The 16,970-nt window shown below is 41.1% G+C and overlaps 1 protein-coding gene across 1 annotated transcript; it reads left to right on the top strand.

Moving 5' to 3' along the window:
• The first annotated feature begins 584 nt into the window (after window positions 1–584).
• On the top strand, window positions 585–12,663 carry TRHR (thyrotropin releasing hormone receptor). Its single transcript, XM_064706307.1, has 3 exons — window positions 585–1,961; window positions 8,111–8,491; window positions 9,236–12,663. Exons 1-3 carry the CDS (start codon window positions 1,167–1,169, stop codon window positions 9,239–9,241), a joined length of 1,182 nt encoding a protein of 393 aa, XP_064562377.1. The 5' UTR covers window positions 585–1,166; the 3' UTR covers window positions 9,242–12,663.
• The last annotated feature ends 4,307 nt before the right edge of the window (window positions 12,664–16,970 follow it).

Here is a 16,970-nt window from a genome sequence, read left to right as displayed (position 1 = left end):
GCTGACAAGGGCACTTTCACAGAGCCTTACAGAAGGGTTTGCTATTGTTTTTCCCACTAAGGCATTTAGATAGCAAGTGAGACAGGAAAGTGCAGTCTCCAGGTGCAGCTGGGCTACTGAATTGATAGAGTTTCATCTGCACTACTCAAAACAGTTATTTACACCAGTCTTTGGTTTGTCTGTGGTTTTACACAACCTGACTGACTGTGGAGGAGTTTTTTCAATCAGAGGAGAATGTACATTGAGGAAAGAGTAGTAGATTAGTGACGCTGTGTTGTGTGCATGCACACGTGTGCCTGTGTGACTGATCTCCTTAAGAAGCAATTTGTGTTGTGATCATTTTATTGTTGCTCTACTGCAATTCAAAAGAATTGAAAGGACTCAGGAGTGATGAGAGCTGTAGTGATAGAGGTTTTGAACAGAATTTTCTATTAAGTAAAAAAGATCCCTACATTTTTTCCTGCTATTTTCAAGAGCTGGGATGCATTTGTTTTTTCTGCAAAGCCCTAAAGGGACTCCTTGCAAAGCAGGAGGCAAATGTAAATAGCCATTACTTTTCACAATGGCATCGCGGCAGTCAGAATTTTAAAAATCGGTGCAATTGTGTTGCCAGTCAGCTCTCCTTTGTTTGCCAGCGTGGATCAATGCGATCGATGCTGTCATGACAGCTGTCTGAGAGCAGAGAGGGAGAGCGGCGTGAGGCAGAAACCCTCACGCGTCGCTCTGGTTTCCCGTCCCGCTGCTGTGCCCACCCTCGGGGCGCGGTGGCTCCTCCCGGCCAGCGGCGCTGCCGGAGCGCGGGACGGCTCAGCCGCAGCAGCTGCCGGAGCTTCCCTGGCGCTGCAGGCAGGACACTCCCACCTCCACAGGCTGGCTTTCCGTGAATGCTTCAAAGCAGCTGGGAGGAAACAGCCTTCTAGCCTGTGCAAGTGAGCTGGGGCCTTAGAGGGATTAACCCGTCTCATAGTTGACTTTACAAAGACTGAAAGTTCAGGTGCTGTAGGGAGAGTGGAGAACGGTACAGGAATGGGACTGTGACTACATGGAGAACGCGTTCTGGGGCTGCAGCCCACCCACACTCTGCTCCAGTGACCCTTTTGCAGGGGACCATGGAGAGCAGGTGCTGAGAGCGAGTGCTTGGCAGAAGCAGCAGCGGGCTGGTGAAGATGGAGAATGGCACAGGAGACGAGCAGAACCAGACTGGGCTGCCACTATCAAGCCAGGAGGTCATTACAGCCGAATACCAAGTGGTTACCATCCTCTTGGTGCTCCTCATCTGCGGGCTGGGCATCGTGGGCAACGTCATGGTGGTTTTGGTGGTCCTCAGAACAAAGCACATGAGAACTCCCACTAACTGCTACCTGGTGAGCCTGGCCGTGGCAGATCTCATGGTGCTTGTGGCTGCAGGGCTGCCCAATATCACCGAGAGCCTGTACAGATCCTGGGTGTACGGCTACGCCGGGTGCCTCTGCATCACTTATCTCCAGTACCTGGGAATCAACGCCTCTTCTTTTTCCATCGCTGCCTTCACCATTGAGAGGTACATAGCCATCTGCCACCCAATCAAAGCTCAATTCCTGTGCACTTTTTCAAGAGCCAAAAAGATCATTCTTTTTGTTTGGGCTTTCACCTCCATATACTGTATGCTCTGGTTTTTCTTGCTAGACCTTAACACAGTAGCCTACAAAGAGACTACTGTTGTGTCCTGTGGCTACAAGGTCTCCAGGAGCTATTACTCTCCTATCTACATGATGGACTTTGGTATATTTTATGTTGTGCCAATGGTGTTGGCGACTGTGCTCTATGGCCTGATTGCTAGGATACTGTTCCTGAACCCCGTCCCTTCAGACCCAAAAGAAAACTCTAAGACCTGGAGGAATGATGTGGCTCACCACAGCAAGCCTGTGAATACCAAGATGACTAACAGGAGTTTCAATAGCACTATTGCTTCTCGAAGGCAGGTAGGAACAACTATTTGAAATGGCTTTCTGAAACCTAAACAACTTGTTTTAAAGTTCACTTGTCTGAAGTTGTGGAAAGAGGTAAAATACATCTCTTTATTAAGTAGTCAAGATTCCTTTTTTTAAGTAGTCAAGTTTAAAACAAGTGATATACGTATACATAAAAATACTTTTTTTTCTTGCCTGTACATTTTTACCTACTGCAAGGACCAAAAAAAAAAAAACCAACCCAAAAAAGCCCCAGTACTTTATTTCCTATATCAGAAAACAATTAGGAAGTGTCAAATATGATGGAAACATTTTTAACTATAATTTCTTTACATTACAGATTGTTAGTAATCTTGCCAAATATACAAAGTGACTCTTGACTTAATTTTGAGATTTGAAGGGAAGGAGCTATCCTGGGAGTTTGGGACACTTGAGGCTGAGTCCCAGCTAAGGCACTATGTCAGTCAGCAAATGCAGTCAAGATGTAAATTTTCCTGTCTCTAACTCTCCTGTGAAAAGTCTGTTTAAGGAAGTCTGGATATAAATTGCTTTGTAAATGCTAAATATCTTAGTTTCTCTCTCTCTCAGAAAATATTTTTTGTACTGATGGCTCAAAACTGAGGCATAGGTTTGACTAGCTTCTTTTTATATTATTGAATATGTGTGCTGCTGTGTGTAATAATACCAGTGGAATATAGTGAGCAGATTAATTGCTGGCTGTTTGCAGTAAACCACATGGTGTGCAGCAGGCAGCACATCTGGTGCAGGGATGGGAAACACAGGGTGCATCTTTTGCATATGGCTCTGGGGATATTCTTCTTATTCTTTTTATTCTTCTTATTCTTTGTATTCTTATTTTGCTTCAATTGCTACTGTTTATGAGAGGGACCATGTTCTCCTATCACAGAGATGGCAAAAACCTGAAAAGTTAATTGAGCTGCCTTCTAGAGCACTGAGCCCTCAGAGAGCACTAGAGCTATGCTTGGAAACACACAACACAAATACGTGGGCTAGGTTAAATTTAATTATGTTGCCAATTATAGTTAATAGTCAGGAAGTGTTTAATGTTGTTTTTCTTTGTCCGTTAATTAGTAGAAAAAGATAACCTGCTCTTCAAGTTAATATCACTTTCTACTTGATTACATGTGCTTAGTATCACTTGAAAAACAGACAAATCTTTTACATTGAACATTGATGAATATGGACGCTGTTATGAAACCAAAAAGTGAAGATTATAATGTGATATCATTTATGTCTTGTAAAGACAGCAAGACTTTCTCTAAAAGTCTAAGAAATCTGATTGCTTAAAGGAGCTTCATTATAAGTAAAGCTAGAATTTACATATAGTACAACACAGGAAGCAAAGCAAGGATAATGTGGCATAATTAGTAATATTTTTTGTAAAATAGCAACATGCAAAAGATAGTCAATGGTGTAAAAAACAAGAAAAAACAAGACTAAAAGTGAAAAAACAAGTACATATTAAAAAAAATCTAGAATCTCAACAGTTATTAAGACACAAAAAGGAAAATTTCTTGCCATGCTGACAAGGACACATAGCTGACAATACAGTCTGGCCTGACAGTGAGTCCTGCTGAAATGTGAAACTCTGTGTCTTCCTGGACCTGTGTTGCACTACAGGGATTGAGGAGTGTACAATATCCAGCATGTGATCTGTAGAAAAGGTGTCTGAAAATGTGGTGTGAACTTCCTACTTCTGTAGCAGTTCTCATATTTATCCAAGAACATTTCTATGAAAATAAATATATGCATGTTTCTATAGGGGGATCGGCTCCAGCTGGGAATGGGAGAGAAAATAGGAAGTGCTCCTATTCTTCATGATCCAAGACAAGGACAGGCAAACAAACTATCAGTTATTGGGCAGTGCAGACTCAACTTGGGAAAAATTAATAGTGCTAATTTATTGCCTGTTGTTATAGCCACAAGTTACACTCAGTTCCTTCCCTGCAGCCACCAGCAGTGTGGGGCCAGAGAGTGCTGCAGTCAGGTTGCAGAGGTTGGTCCCTTGTCATTCCTTCCTTCTCACCATTTTCCTCTGTTTCAGTGTGGGTCCTGCAGCCCACAGATCACAGATTTTTTTCCTTTTCCATTTATAGAATGTATGCTGAATTGCATGTTTGCATGAAGGTTTCATACTTTCCCCAAAGGAATTCAGATATCAAGGTGACTGAGAAAAACAAATGCAAAAGCCTTACATAGTAAACATGTTGGTTTAAACTTGAGATGGAATCCAGCTCACTTAACAGTATGTGTATCTCACAAAGTTAGTTGATTAGTCCAGTCAAATCTGAGGTCATGGTGGCTATCATGGTCACTTATAGCAGGTAGATTGCCCTCTAGAGAAAGTCCTCTTTTGGACAGTGTTGCAGTCATGATCTGCTCACCAGAGAGATCCCTCTGTTCCCTCACAGCACAGCAAGCACAGATTCCAGCTTGCAGTGCAAGATAAGTTTTACACGCCTTACGTTAAATCCTCAGTCTTATCACTTGGTTTCACTTGTGGTGTTAGTATATCAAGACCTTAATCCTTCTATTTGTTTAATTCGCCTCCTCATTGCACAACTTCTTTTTGGTTAGGAAATCATGGACTGGGATATACAGTCTCTGTGTTTTGCAATGAGCACTACCAGGGTCAAAAAGAAAGATGTTATTACATGCTTTAAAACGCCAGAGTGACTATTGCTTTTACTATCAGTGTAAGAAGGAGGCAATACTAAACTGTTTGTAGCAGGATAGTGAAACGTTTAATAAAAACCCTTCCTTAAAATAAGAAGCTTTTGGAGCAGGAAGGAAAAGGAGGATACTAGTTCAGAATTAAAATATTTGGGACTCGGTTTAGTAAAATATATTTTAAATATCCTTTAGAGCATCCTCAGAAATAAAAAGATATGGCTTGAAGAATGTTTATATACAGGCAGAACCATATTTGATCTCAAGTTATTTTGTTATCATTCAAACTACACTTGAAATTTGGACTAAGCTGAAATTGCTCAAATCTTTTTACCATGTTTTCAATCTCTCTAACTAAGATAATTTGTACCCTGAGCATAGAACATAGAGTGCACATCCACAAGAAAAGAGCAATCAGAGTGTTTGCCTTCACCTGAGCAGTGAATTGAGGATGTAGTGCTGCTGCTTTCAGGGAGCTTTGGTGTATGCTTACAGGTAATAAAAACATGTTCTTTTAAAATTTATCCTCTTAGCACTCCACTGATGTCAAAATAATTAGCCTCTTCCCAATATGATTAGTACTGTTTCATATAAAGTGATTTGAGAAAGAACATGGCATTTTGCTTCAACAAAGAGGACCAAACTTTCCTCTAAACAATTTATGTTCAGCAATAAAGACTTTTGGTGTGGATAAGAATGAACCTTCGGCCTCAGTCAGGTATTTAGATGATGGGTTCACCTATAACACAAATTGGGGTGAATTTGTGTCAGAAGCCCTGAGTGGTGCCTCACCCTGCAGTGGGGTGACAACCCCCATGCTGGGGCTAAGTAAGCCTTGCCAGAGCTCCTCCTCAGAACTGCTGCCTTTTGCACATTGCGCATGGTCTGAGGTAGCTGAGCACGAAGAACCACTCCAGAGCCAGACTAAGGAGGATTTACCAATGAGCAAATAACTACCTGAAATCAGGGTCTCATCATGTGTCTCAGAGACAACCACAGCCAGTCAGATGGATCAGGAAACTGAATTTCTGACAGGCAATAGAGATCTTGCGACAGGTTTGTTCTTTTTGGCAGCTTTGCAAGGATATGTACTGCAGACAGTTTAAAATTATAGTGAATTCTCCTCATTATCTTGCATGGACTGAACCACCAAGAGATGCCACCAAAGAGATGCCACCCTTGGGTTCTGCCTCTTCTCTTGCACTGCATGTAGACTCTGTGAAGGCATATGAGTACATGAGTTGGTTCATTGACCTGAGCAAAATGAAAACCAGCTCTACAGAGTGCTTCATTTCCAGCAGTAGAAGCTTATGGTGTTGAAAAGAAAATGTGCATCCAAATGCCAATATACACAAATTCAGCTAATAATTTGCACACTACACACATACATACATACAAACAAGCATACATATATTATATATATATATGTATATTTGCAGTGTATGGGATACAGTCACTTGAGCAGTAACAGTCCTTGTTCGCTGCTGTACAGTGTTAATTGTGTGACTCTGAATTACCCCCTCCTTGACAGTAAGAATAATTTACTTCTAGTCCAGACTCAAGCTGATAGCTGCAACACTGCAAATGATCCTCTGAGCAATTTTTTCCTGAAAGAAATGTAAATTGCCAATGACTGGCAGGTACCATAATGGAGTGCCCTGCTGAGGTTTTGGTAGCAAAGTATTCTGATGCTTGTGTAGGCTGTTATGCCCTGAATACCTGAGCTGATGGAATACATCTGTTGGTTTGGCTCTGTCCCTTTGTTCACTCAGGCCCCACAAATGGTGGCTTTCTTCCTTTAAATGTGGATTATTCTCTACAGCTGCTTATTGCTCTCCACTGAATGGATTTGCTCAGTTTGGAGGCACAGGCTGGAGCTGAACTGGAGGGATGAGAGCCAGAGTGGGTCAGTACTGGGTCAACTCTCTCCCTGCTACCATGTTCACAGGAATGACCCTTTCAGAAGTGGAGATAAGGAAAAAACATCCTTTGAGTTACCTGGAACATTCACGTTTGTATTTTGCTCTATTACAATGACTGTAAACAGAAAATTAGAAAAAAAAAAAAAACAGTGTAGAAGTCATAATGAAATGTATCAGTCAAGTGGCAAAAAAGGAGATAGATAGCATTTCTCAGTCTTATTTCTCAGTCTCACTTCTCATTATTTTTTACTCCCACTGAACACAGCTGTAGAGAAAACAAAAATAAGGGTAAGGGATGAACTAAGATAAAATTGCCTTTGAATATGCACATTCAAAGACCAATAAATAGATAAAGATACATCAATTTGTAGAGTATCTTTGATTTTCATCATCATTCTTTATTAGAATACCTATAACAAACCAAACAAATTGGCTTAAAAGTGTGTCTTTCTAGAAAGATAGGAGAAAATACATTAATTAGGCAATGTGATAGCAGGTTTCTGTATACTGAACTTATCTGGTCAGAAGACAATCGAATTATATACTCATAACTTCAAAATAAAGCCTACTTCTAAAACTAGCATGTGTGAGTGATCTTAGTGGAGTTATCTCCTATTGAAACTCTTATAAATGTACAAGCAGAAGAAACTGTTGTAGCTCACCAAAATGTGTGCCGATACTTTCTATTTCACACAGTTAACCAAGCCATCTCCTGACTTCCATGAAGGTGTGCTGATGTATCCTCCCATATCACATTTCTGTGTGCTTTCTACTTTCTTTATTAATACCTTTCAAACTTTCTTAAATGTAGAGACTGTTGAATACTGTCCACATCAGAATTAAATTATTTACAAAAGAAAGACTCATTTTAAAGTGGATTTTTAAAAATTATTTCTCATTCACTTCATTTCAGCTATCCTGGGTATTCCCAAAGGTTGTTCTTTTCTTTTTTTGTACAGAAAATTACATAATAGAATAAAGTTCTTATAACAATCAAGTTTGATTGATTATCCCTTTTCCCTGACTCTGTAAACTTTATTTGGCTTTTCAGAGTAAACATCAAATAATGAAGATCTAATTAAATATTGAGGATTTGAAGAAAATAAATTAATCTAATTGTTCTCTTTTTTCCTTACTTTTGGCTTTGGGAAATTGTTTTAGGCTGACTGTTAAACCAGATGACCTAAAAAGGCTTCATGTTTAATTACTCTACAGGCTATACTAGTTTGGGAAAAAAATACTTTGTCCTTTTTTTCCCATTTGAATCAACACCCTCTTCCAGAATAAGAAGTGGAAATGTCTGAGGTCTACAACAGTTAGCTTACTGGGATGTCATCTAGAAAGAGTAATTTAACAAAAACTAGGAAAAATTTGAAGCCAAGATTTTTGTGCTTTCTCCTCCTTTCTGAATCAAATATTCATCAGAATGCCCACTGAAGGAGCTGCCCAGAGGTTTGGTTTGGCCCTAGAGGTGTAAGAATGCATGTGTTCATGCCAGGGGGAGTAGTGACCTTCTGCCCCTCTTTGTCTCTCTCTGTGTTCCCTCAGGTCACCAAGATGCTGGCCGTGGTTGTGATCCTGTTTGCATTCCTGTGGATGCCCTACCGCACCCTGGTTGTCGTCAATTCCTTTCTTTCCAGACCCTTCCAAGAAAACTGGTTCCTGCTATTTTGCAGAATCTGCATTTATTTAAATAGTGCCATCAATCCTGTCATTTACAATCTCATGTCCCAGAAATTCAGAGCAGCCTTCAGGAAACTGTGCAACTACCAGCAGAAGCAGGAGAAGAAACCTGCCAGTTACAGCATGGCCCTAAATTATAATGTCATCAAGGATTCTGATCACTTCAGCACTGAGCTAGAAGATATTACCAATACCTACCTGTCCTCTGCAAAACTGTCCATTGGTGATACCTGTTTGTCATCCAAGGTTAGTTAATAGTTAACACATTTCAGTGACTGCTGTGGGTCCTCCAGAACCAGGGCACGTTGCTGGGCATGGGGCTGTGCTGGGGTGGCTTTCAGCCAGCGCAGCCCTGGGAGAGGCTGGCAGTGACAGGCCATGCACCAGACAGGGCATGGCAGGGAGAGACACTGCCCAGCTCTGGAAGGCTGTGTTTTCAAAGTGCCTTGTGCCAAGCATGGGGGTGCTTGGAGGATCTGAGGCATGCAGAAGGATGGGGAGAAGCCATCAGTTTAAGCCTTCTCTTCTGAGGAACAGCGGGCTCTAGTGGAGCATCAGAAAGTGGTTCTCAGGCGTGGTGCCTCAGGTGCACCTCTGGCAGGGGGTGATGTTGGTATCTGAGCTCAGTGATTCCTGTGGACATGCTCTGGCTGGCTGTAAGGGGGCGCCATGGGGCATTTTCTTGGGCCTTCCCCCTTGATTCCATCTGGGGGTTACCCACACAGCTGGTGCTAAGGAGAGGCTCTCCCACACACCAGAACTTTCATTCTGTAGTGAGTAGCACATCTCCTTAACCCACTTCTCTTGATGATGCACATTACTGTTTTCATGATGCTTTTTTTACACAATACTCCTTAAATGCCATTTGTGAACCCATGCATTTAGATCTTAAAAATATAGAGGATCTACAAAGAGGCTTAGTTTTCATTTGTTTTTGCAGATTATATGAGAGTGTAAAATATTCTTTCTCAGTTTTCTCCTCTCTTTCAGGCCTGAAGCCCACCTTGTTGAGAGTGTGCAGCCATGTAAGAGGTTTGGATGCTCTGTTCCCACCCATTGTATGAATTGTAAGGACATTTCTACTCACAGAATTGCAGAAGCTACCATAAATCTTTTCATACCTGTGGGTGCCCTACAGGAAAATGCAGCATCTTGGGCAGTGAAAAGAGTGTATTATTGAGGCTAACTGGATGAAGTACTCAATACAACCTAACTTTAGTCAGGTGAGTTGGCTCCAGGAGAATACCTAAATCCTTCTTCCCATTACCTGGCTGAAGAGTGGTCTGTGATCTCAGAATGAGCAAGGCTTGCCAGGACATGTCCATGGACACAGAGTGGGGCAGGGGATGATACTCCCTGTGAAGATGAGAGGTGAGGAGAGGAGCTGCTCTAATGTGTGCCTGCACCTGGCAGTACCCAGGAGACCTTCCAACAGCAACACAAATTGCTGCTGACAGCAGTAATTACCTGCCAGTGACTCCCTCAGCCCACATCAGTGCAAATCTCATTGCAGCACGCTTCAATAAACAGGTGTCTGATGGCAAAGAGCACAAAATCTTTCTTTGCTTTGGTTTATTTTTACCTTGAGCAGTGTGAAATAGGAAGACTATTCAATGAATTTGCAGCTGGAACCAAACAAATTAAAAAGTCAGTAAGATGCATTTAAAATAGCTTATCTTTTTCAGCAATCAGGTTTATAGATGTACCACTTTAAATGTAAGTCTCAGCTATTACTGAATCCTGTTGGAAATTGACAGATATTGAAGAGTATGTAGCAGGCTTTTAACAGCTCCTTTTATCTAAGTTCAATACCAATTGTACCTAAGTGTACCAGAAGGGGTTTAGAGCTTTAATATCGATAATATCTGCAGAAAAGAGGAAAATTCAGAGAAAAGTGACACTTTCAAGATGTTTTTTCTCAAAATTTATCTATTAGAACACTTTAGGACATAAAGTGTTGTCAGAGGAAAAGTCATCCTGGCTTTTTACTTGCCAGCATAGCCCCTTCCCTGCTCTTCCCACACAGGCCTATGATGAGCAGCCTGGGGCCAGTCTCCCTGATGTAGCTACAGACAAAATATCATATCTTGCTTTGCCTTTGCTCTAGACAAGCTCTTGTTCTTGCTAGAAGTTCATTTTCTCACTTCTGTGCTGCAGAAGCCCAGGAAAGTGCCTGTGTGTTCCTGTGTGTCATGAACATTTTGCACGGCTTTTGTACGTGACATTCAAAAACCTGTGAAAAACCTGATTCACAGAATCACAGAATAGGCTGATTTGGGAGGGACCCAGAAGGATGATCGAGTCCAGCTCCCAGCCCTGCACAGCCCCATCCCCAAGAGTCACAAACCTGCCCAGTGTGGGTGAAAGAGGCAGTCTCCACAGCATTGTAAGGCTTTCCTATCCAGTATTGTTTTGCCTACACAGCCACTTCCTAATTCAAACTACTTTCACTAATATTCAACTATATTTGGAAACTTAAAGAGAACTAAAAATACCCTGACAGGCCTCAGATTTAAGTATTAAAACCATGAACCTATGTTTGCTGCATCCAAAGGACTCTGTTGGGCATTCTCTACATGGCAGGGAGGAAGCAAACATTGTTCAGAGAGGTTGTGGAGTCTCCCTCACTGGACATATTCAAGAACCATCTGGACTCAGTCCTGTGCCATGTGCCCTGGGATGACCCTGCTTGAGCACCAGATGACCAACTGTGGTCCCTTCCAACCTTCCTCACTCTGTGATTCTGTGATTTTGCAGTCTGTATCCTGCTCTGTCTGCATCCTTGCTTTCTCCTGTTTCACCTTTGCAGAGCTCCACAGGCACTCTCCAGCTTGACAGAGTGATGGCAGGGCATGGAAGAGACCAACAGCAAGGAGGTTTTAACCAGCAGAGTAGATGTGACGAAATTCCAGAAGCTGGCAGAGCTTTGTCTGGAGCAGAGCCAGAAGCAGGACCCATGCAGGCCATGTTGCAGTCTTTCCCAAATCCGCTGCATTTCCCAGCTTGCCGTGTTGTCTCTCTGAGCAGCACAGGCCGCCAGGCTGGCACATGCAGTGGTGTCTATTTCTGTGCAGATGTCTGAACCCCCACAGGACTGGAAGGGCAGTGCCCAGACTGCTTTTAAAATAACAAGAAAGAACTAAAATGACAGAGTAAGTAACGTGTCAGCCAAGTAAGCAAAGCTGGCTAGGGCTCAAGAGTCAGAGAGAAGGATACTGATGCATTCTCAAATTAGCACCTAGCAATTAATGTCATAAATACAATTCTATGGCTATGACACACACTTTGGGCAAGCCCTTCCTTTGTAGAGCTTGATGTGAAAATACAGAGTTCTATAGCATCTTCCTGCTTACACTTGCTTAAAGCTACATGTTGCCATGATAAGGGAAAGCCAAGGAGAGATACCACAACCTGTTCAACATTTCCTCCAAAGCACCTGTCACAGAAAAATTAAATTATCTATGAACCTTACACAGGAATTTATGGTTGTTTAGGCAAGAGACTTTCAAAGTAAAGGCAAGTTCCTGTGTCTGACTTTGCAAACTCCTGTGATGAAGCCAGGACTGCTCTGGGAGCTGATTCCCAGTCTGAGCTGGGTTAGAGGCTACCGGGGCGGCCACTGGTGGAGCTGGTGCCTGGAAATCCCTCTGCCCTTCACATGCTGTTTTCAGCCAGGCATCTGTTCAGTGCTTCCAGAGGAGGCCCTACTTTCCAGAATTTCTCAAGAGATGCTTGAACTAGTTGCTTTTCTTACTTAAAAAGCAAGATGTGCGCAAGTCAGATGTGCAGGTCTAGCAGCAGGCAGAGGGCATTCCATGGAAACCTGGCTGTCTGGTGAGGAGCACGACTGGCTGGGTAAAACCTGAGCTCAGTGTTTGTATAATAACAGTAAAACTTACACTTTTATCTCAAGGCTTTCAGAGCACAGACTGAATTACATATTTTATAGACCAACAGTACCAAAAGTGAATTCTCTCATTTATTTGCCTTTTTGCTCAAAAAGCAACTGTCTGCTTTCTCAGTCTCTGCTCCAACAGATGCTCAAGTGAGGTATTTAAGCCCATATTCTTTGTGATGCTTCATGAAGGGCTAAAATCTGTGTAGGTGACTTTGTATCCACCATCACTGGGAATAATAAAAATGAAAATATTTCTTTCTGATATTTATTTGTGCTAACAGAAATTATTATGATTGCAAAATTGTGTGCAAAACCACGATATTTATAATTGCATATTTAAGCTAAGGTGTGATTTTAACTGATAATGTGATGTGACTGTATCTTTATAGGTGTTAGTTGTGAAATCTCTTCTAATTTTAAACTGATATACAGCTCACACTACAAAACTTTGTCAGGTATCATGCTGATGTGACTGTTTCTGTGTTTGCCCTTCTGTTTAGAACAGCAATCAACCTTTTTTCTTGTACGTAGATGTTGTAAATTATATATGTGAGAATGTATTTTTTTAATTACATGGTTTTAAATTTATTGATAATTATATCAGGTTTTTTTTTGCTAGAAGTGAAAGTGGCTGGATGTCAACTACTGACTGCAGGAATATAACTATCTTTGTATATTTATTTTGTGGATAGCAAAGTCCTTTGCAACATTTAGTCTGGAAGAATTGTCTGATTGGTAGCAATATTGAAATCCATGCCTATATCCTTATTTATCATCTTTCCTGGAAGGGATTGCATTCTTATTGGACTTTTATTTAGAAGTTTATTCAGAATGTAACAGAAGAGGTGCTGCTTTCACATCTGGCTTGGGGAGCTATGCTGCATCCTTTCTGAAATGCTGAGATTTTAGAATCTTCAGTGAAGGTAAATGGTGCAGCTGAGAAAGGTCAGGTGTATTTGTAACCCACTTTAGTTCAAATTATCACATGACCTCCCTGAGTTCAGAGCAAAGGATATATCAAAGAGGCTCCTGTGTGCTGTGGAAGGGTTTGTGATGATTCTGTGGAAATGGATGGCACAAGTCAGATGATAAAGATCTCACGAGCATCACTCCATAAAGAGTTACCTGGAAAAATGGACTGAAGGAGCTGCTGCAGTACCTCCCCAACCACACAGTGAAGGCTTGGATCAGTAACTTTGGAAGCTGACAATTTTGTTAGTTTTTTAAAAAGTTATTCTACAATAAATAAATAAATGAATAAATCTCTCACACACCCCCCAGATCTGAGCACTGTCACCGTGGAAAAAAACCCTTATTTCAAGAATGTGAAAAGATAAATTGTTATTTCAACAGTGAATTAATTTCTCTGCTGTGTGTGTTTCTTTTGTTGCAAAAGTTATTTCTTTTGCTACAAATTGCAGTGAAATTTGAAAACGGTCTTTCCATATTTTATATCTTCTTCAGACAGAATTGTTTCTTTGTTCTTTTGTAATTTTTGGTAAGAGTTTGTTTCCTCATGATTCTTTCATTACTACTGTGTTGAGAATGCAAGTGAATTGGCTCACTCAAAGGGATTTGGACTCCTGACTTCATTAATTTGGGAGCTGAATCTTGGAAATTTGAATTCTAACAAACTATGTAAGAGCAACTGGTTTGGATGGAGTTTTTTCTTCACCTATCCAGAGTAATTCCGGTTTTATTCTGTCACTTCACGTGGTTTATTTATTTGTTTATTATAAATAGTGTGAAATTGTTCAGAGAAATGTACTACTGATAAATGTAGAACAATTTTTGTTCCAAAGAAGCATTTTGTAATTCTTGGATGCATGCTACTGTGGGGATTAATTTGTAATGAATTTTTGTTGCTACTTTAATAAAATGTTGAGCAAGATAATTATACCGCAATTTAAATTTTTCAACAACTACTTGAATACAACCTTTTGTTTTGCTGTCCTTGGCAATGGACAGACAATGTAAAAACATCCTTTTTCATCTGTAGGGGAATGAGATCCTGAAAAATGCAATCTTTTTTTTCCTGAAGGAAGAGCAGTGTGCCAGTAGTCTAGCAATAGTTACAGTGCTTAAATGGGAAGGGATTCATAGAATCCTTGTCCCTGTTACAAGGATTATTTATATATTTTACACTGGACAGCATTAAACAAAATTAACAAACAAATAAAAAAGGAGAAAACCCCCACACATTTTGGGAGTAGGGGCAGAGCCCAGAAGCCACTTTGTTCTTTGGTCACCACAATCAGCACAGTTGGCTCCTGTACTCCATGGGCACTGCTTGGCTTTTCTGGTGATGTCAGCCACTTGTGGTTGAGCCCAGCCTCAAGAGGATGACTGGAATTATTTGATCTGCTGGTTTTCCTCAAGGTAATGCACAGAAAACTCAGTCTCCTGAGGATCAGAGTATACAGAAAGGCTAAACTCCATAGAGCTAGACTAAAGCCCAATTCATGCCTCTCATTTCTTAGGTAAATTCTCTACCATTAGTCCTAAAGACAGAGGGCTCCCTCTACAGCCAGATCTTGCTGACTTTTGTGAGTCCCAGGTAGTAAATTTCTGAATTTTTTCATTTGTACCTCCCTCACATTGTCTACATGGGGCTGGATAACCCCATACACTGGTGAGGGCTCCCTCAGAGCAGCTCTGGGGACACGAGGCACTGTGGATCCTGGGAACAGAGTGACCTCGAGGCAGCAAAAGCCACCTGCAGCAAAGACAACCTTTTATATCCCATTCCGTGGATATATATAAATATGGAATAATGAAAATAAGATTATAGTGATAGACTTTTGCCCAAAATCTTAACTGAACTTATAACCTCTAATGATATAAAGCAAAAGAAACAGGTAACGTCTAAAATAAGTGTTGCCCATTCAACAGGTACGATTTTTGAGATGAGCTCTATCTGTGATGGGCATACCTTGAGCTTATATTAATTGCAGAATGTAATTATGCAACTCTACTGCCAGCTCCACAGCAGAAAGAGGTCCTGTAACATTGGATCAAATCCCTGTTGATCACAAACAGGTTTTTCTTTCAAGTTCTACACAATAACTGTATGAAAAAAAACAAACAATAACATGATGCAGCTCCCAGTGTCTGGGGAAAGTACAGCCAGCAAATTGGGATAGCACATTTGTCTCATCTGCCACTGATTTATATCTGAAGAGTATCTTGAAAGGCAGGCTGTACTATGTTCAGGCAGACATTGCCATTCAGGAGAACAATGAGCAGAAATTACAAAGGGTTAATAAGTTATTTATCATATAGGACACACATTTAGGAAGGAAATAGGAAATGGCAGCTCTGAAGGGAGAAAGCACCTTCAAAAGTTGACTCTTTATCATGTAAACATGACATTTTAAAATGTTATATTATATCCTACTCTGTTTATGCAGAACAATTAGAAGAGTGAACAAGGCTGTGAGAGGATACAGTGGATGTGTGGGAGAGGCAGATGGCCATGTCTACTGCAGTGAGAACAGGTTAGTCTAATTTTTCAGAGATCATGTCTAGTAACAAGTTACACATCAGAGAAGCTTCACAAGCTGTTGCTGTTACACTAAAATAGCATGTGACAAGATTGAAAAGAGACTGTTGTGTCTGGTGTACTAGAAAACATAAGGGGCCATGCACGGAGCTCACATCATAAGACTGCATTTTTCTAAATTACAAACTCTAGTTTCTTTTTCCCAGTTCTATGACATTCTGGACTGTCAGGCTGAAGTTCAACAGGCTACTCCTATTATGACTTCTTAAAATAAATGTTTTGGTGCTAAGGAATACTGTTCTGCAAGTGATAATTGCCTGTAGTGAATGAAGCAGCAGCTGAGGCTGGGCACTGTCCTGCTGCCACCAGCACTGTCAAGCTGTGGTTCATTCCCTGGAGCACATCCAGTGCCCAGCAAAGTGACACTCTCACAGGGAGATAGCCTGGCCTGGCAATATTCCAAACCAGCACTTTGGGTGTTGCCACCCTCTTTGTGAGGGTGAAGGAATTCATGTGATACAGACCCAGACCATGTGGAGCCCGTTGGGCCTGGGGCTGGCAAACAGATGGTGGTCTAGTTTGGTGTTAGCACAGGCACTCTACCTCATGGGAACTAAATGACTTTCCCATCCTTTATTTATGACTCCCCTTCTCCAAAGGTTTCCACCCAGTGTCCATAACAAAGTTAAACTCAGAGCAGCTGTTTTGTTCTCTGCCAGCAGTTTCATCCTTCACACCCAGATCTGAAACTGACTTGTGCTCTGGATAGAGTCTCTCCTGCCTGGAATGTCAGGATAGGAGATAAAAGATACTACTTCTCCCTAAAACTATTATTCTTCTCTTGTTAAACAAGAATAATAAAATAAACTTTACTGTAATATGGAATTATGTTTTTCACACAAAAAGTGCTTTATTGTGTTTGCAGATTTTGTTGTTGTTCACCAGAGGCTAATGAAAGGGCAATAGAAATGAGCATTACCATGCAAAGAAAGACCAACTGGACATGGTGAACAAGCAGTATAGAAGGGGTAAATACCATCTGATTACAGCACTAAATAATTACAGTTTTGTAAGTGCCTGTCTCAAAGATTCTGACTTAGTGCTGAAGTGCTATTAAAATTCTCTCCACCACCAAATTCATCAAACACAAATACACTCTTGGTGACCTCTGTGTGCTTGAAAGCTTTGCAGAACAGCATTGGCTAATTAATTACAAAATTATTTTTAAATAAGAAGACACTGGAATGGATTTTCTTTTCCCACTTAATGAGAGCTGTCAAAAGCCAGATATTTCTGATTATGGTTTCAGCAAAGTAGCTGGACTT

The sequence above is a fragment of the Zonotrichia leucophrys genome, chromosome 2, assembly GCF_028769735.1.
Source record: "Zonotrichia leucophrys gambelii isolate GWCS_2022_RI chromosome 2, RI_Zleu_2.0, whole genome shotgun sequence".
Classification (NCBI taxonomy): Eukaryota; Metazoa; Chordata; class Aves; order Passeriformes; family Passerellidae; genus Zonotrichia; species Zonotrichia leucophrys.
This window is presented reverse-complemented; position numbering and strand designations above follow the sequence as displayed.

Excerpts from the sequence above, each read along its gene's own strand:
- TRHR (XM_064706307.1), top strand. The coding sequence starts at position 1,167 with ATGGAGAATGGCACAGGAGACGAGCAGAACCAGACTGGGCTGCCACTA. Across the intron at positions 1,962-8,110 it reads CTATTGCTTCTCGAAGGCAG|GTCACCAAGATGCTGGCCGT; the intron begins GTAGGAACAACT and ends GTGTTCCCTCAG.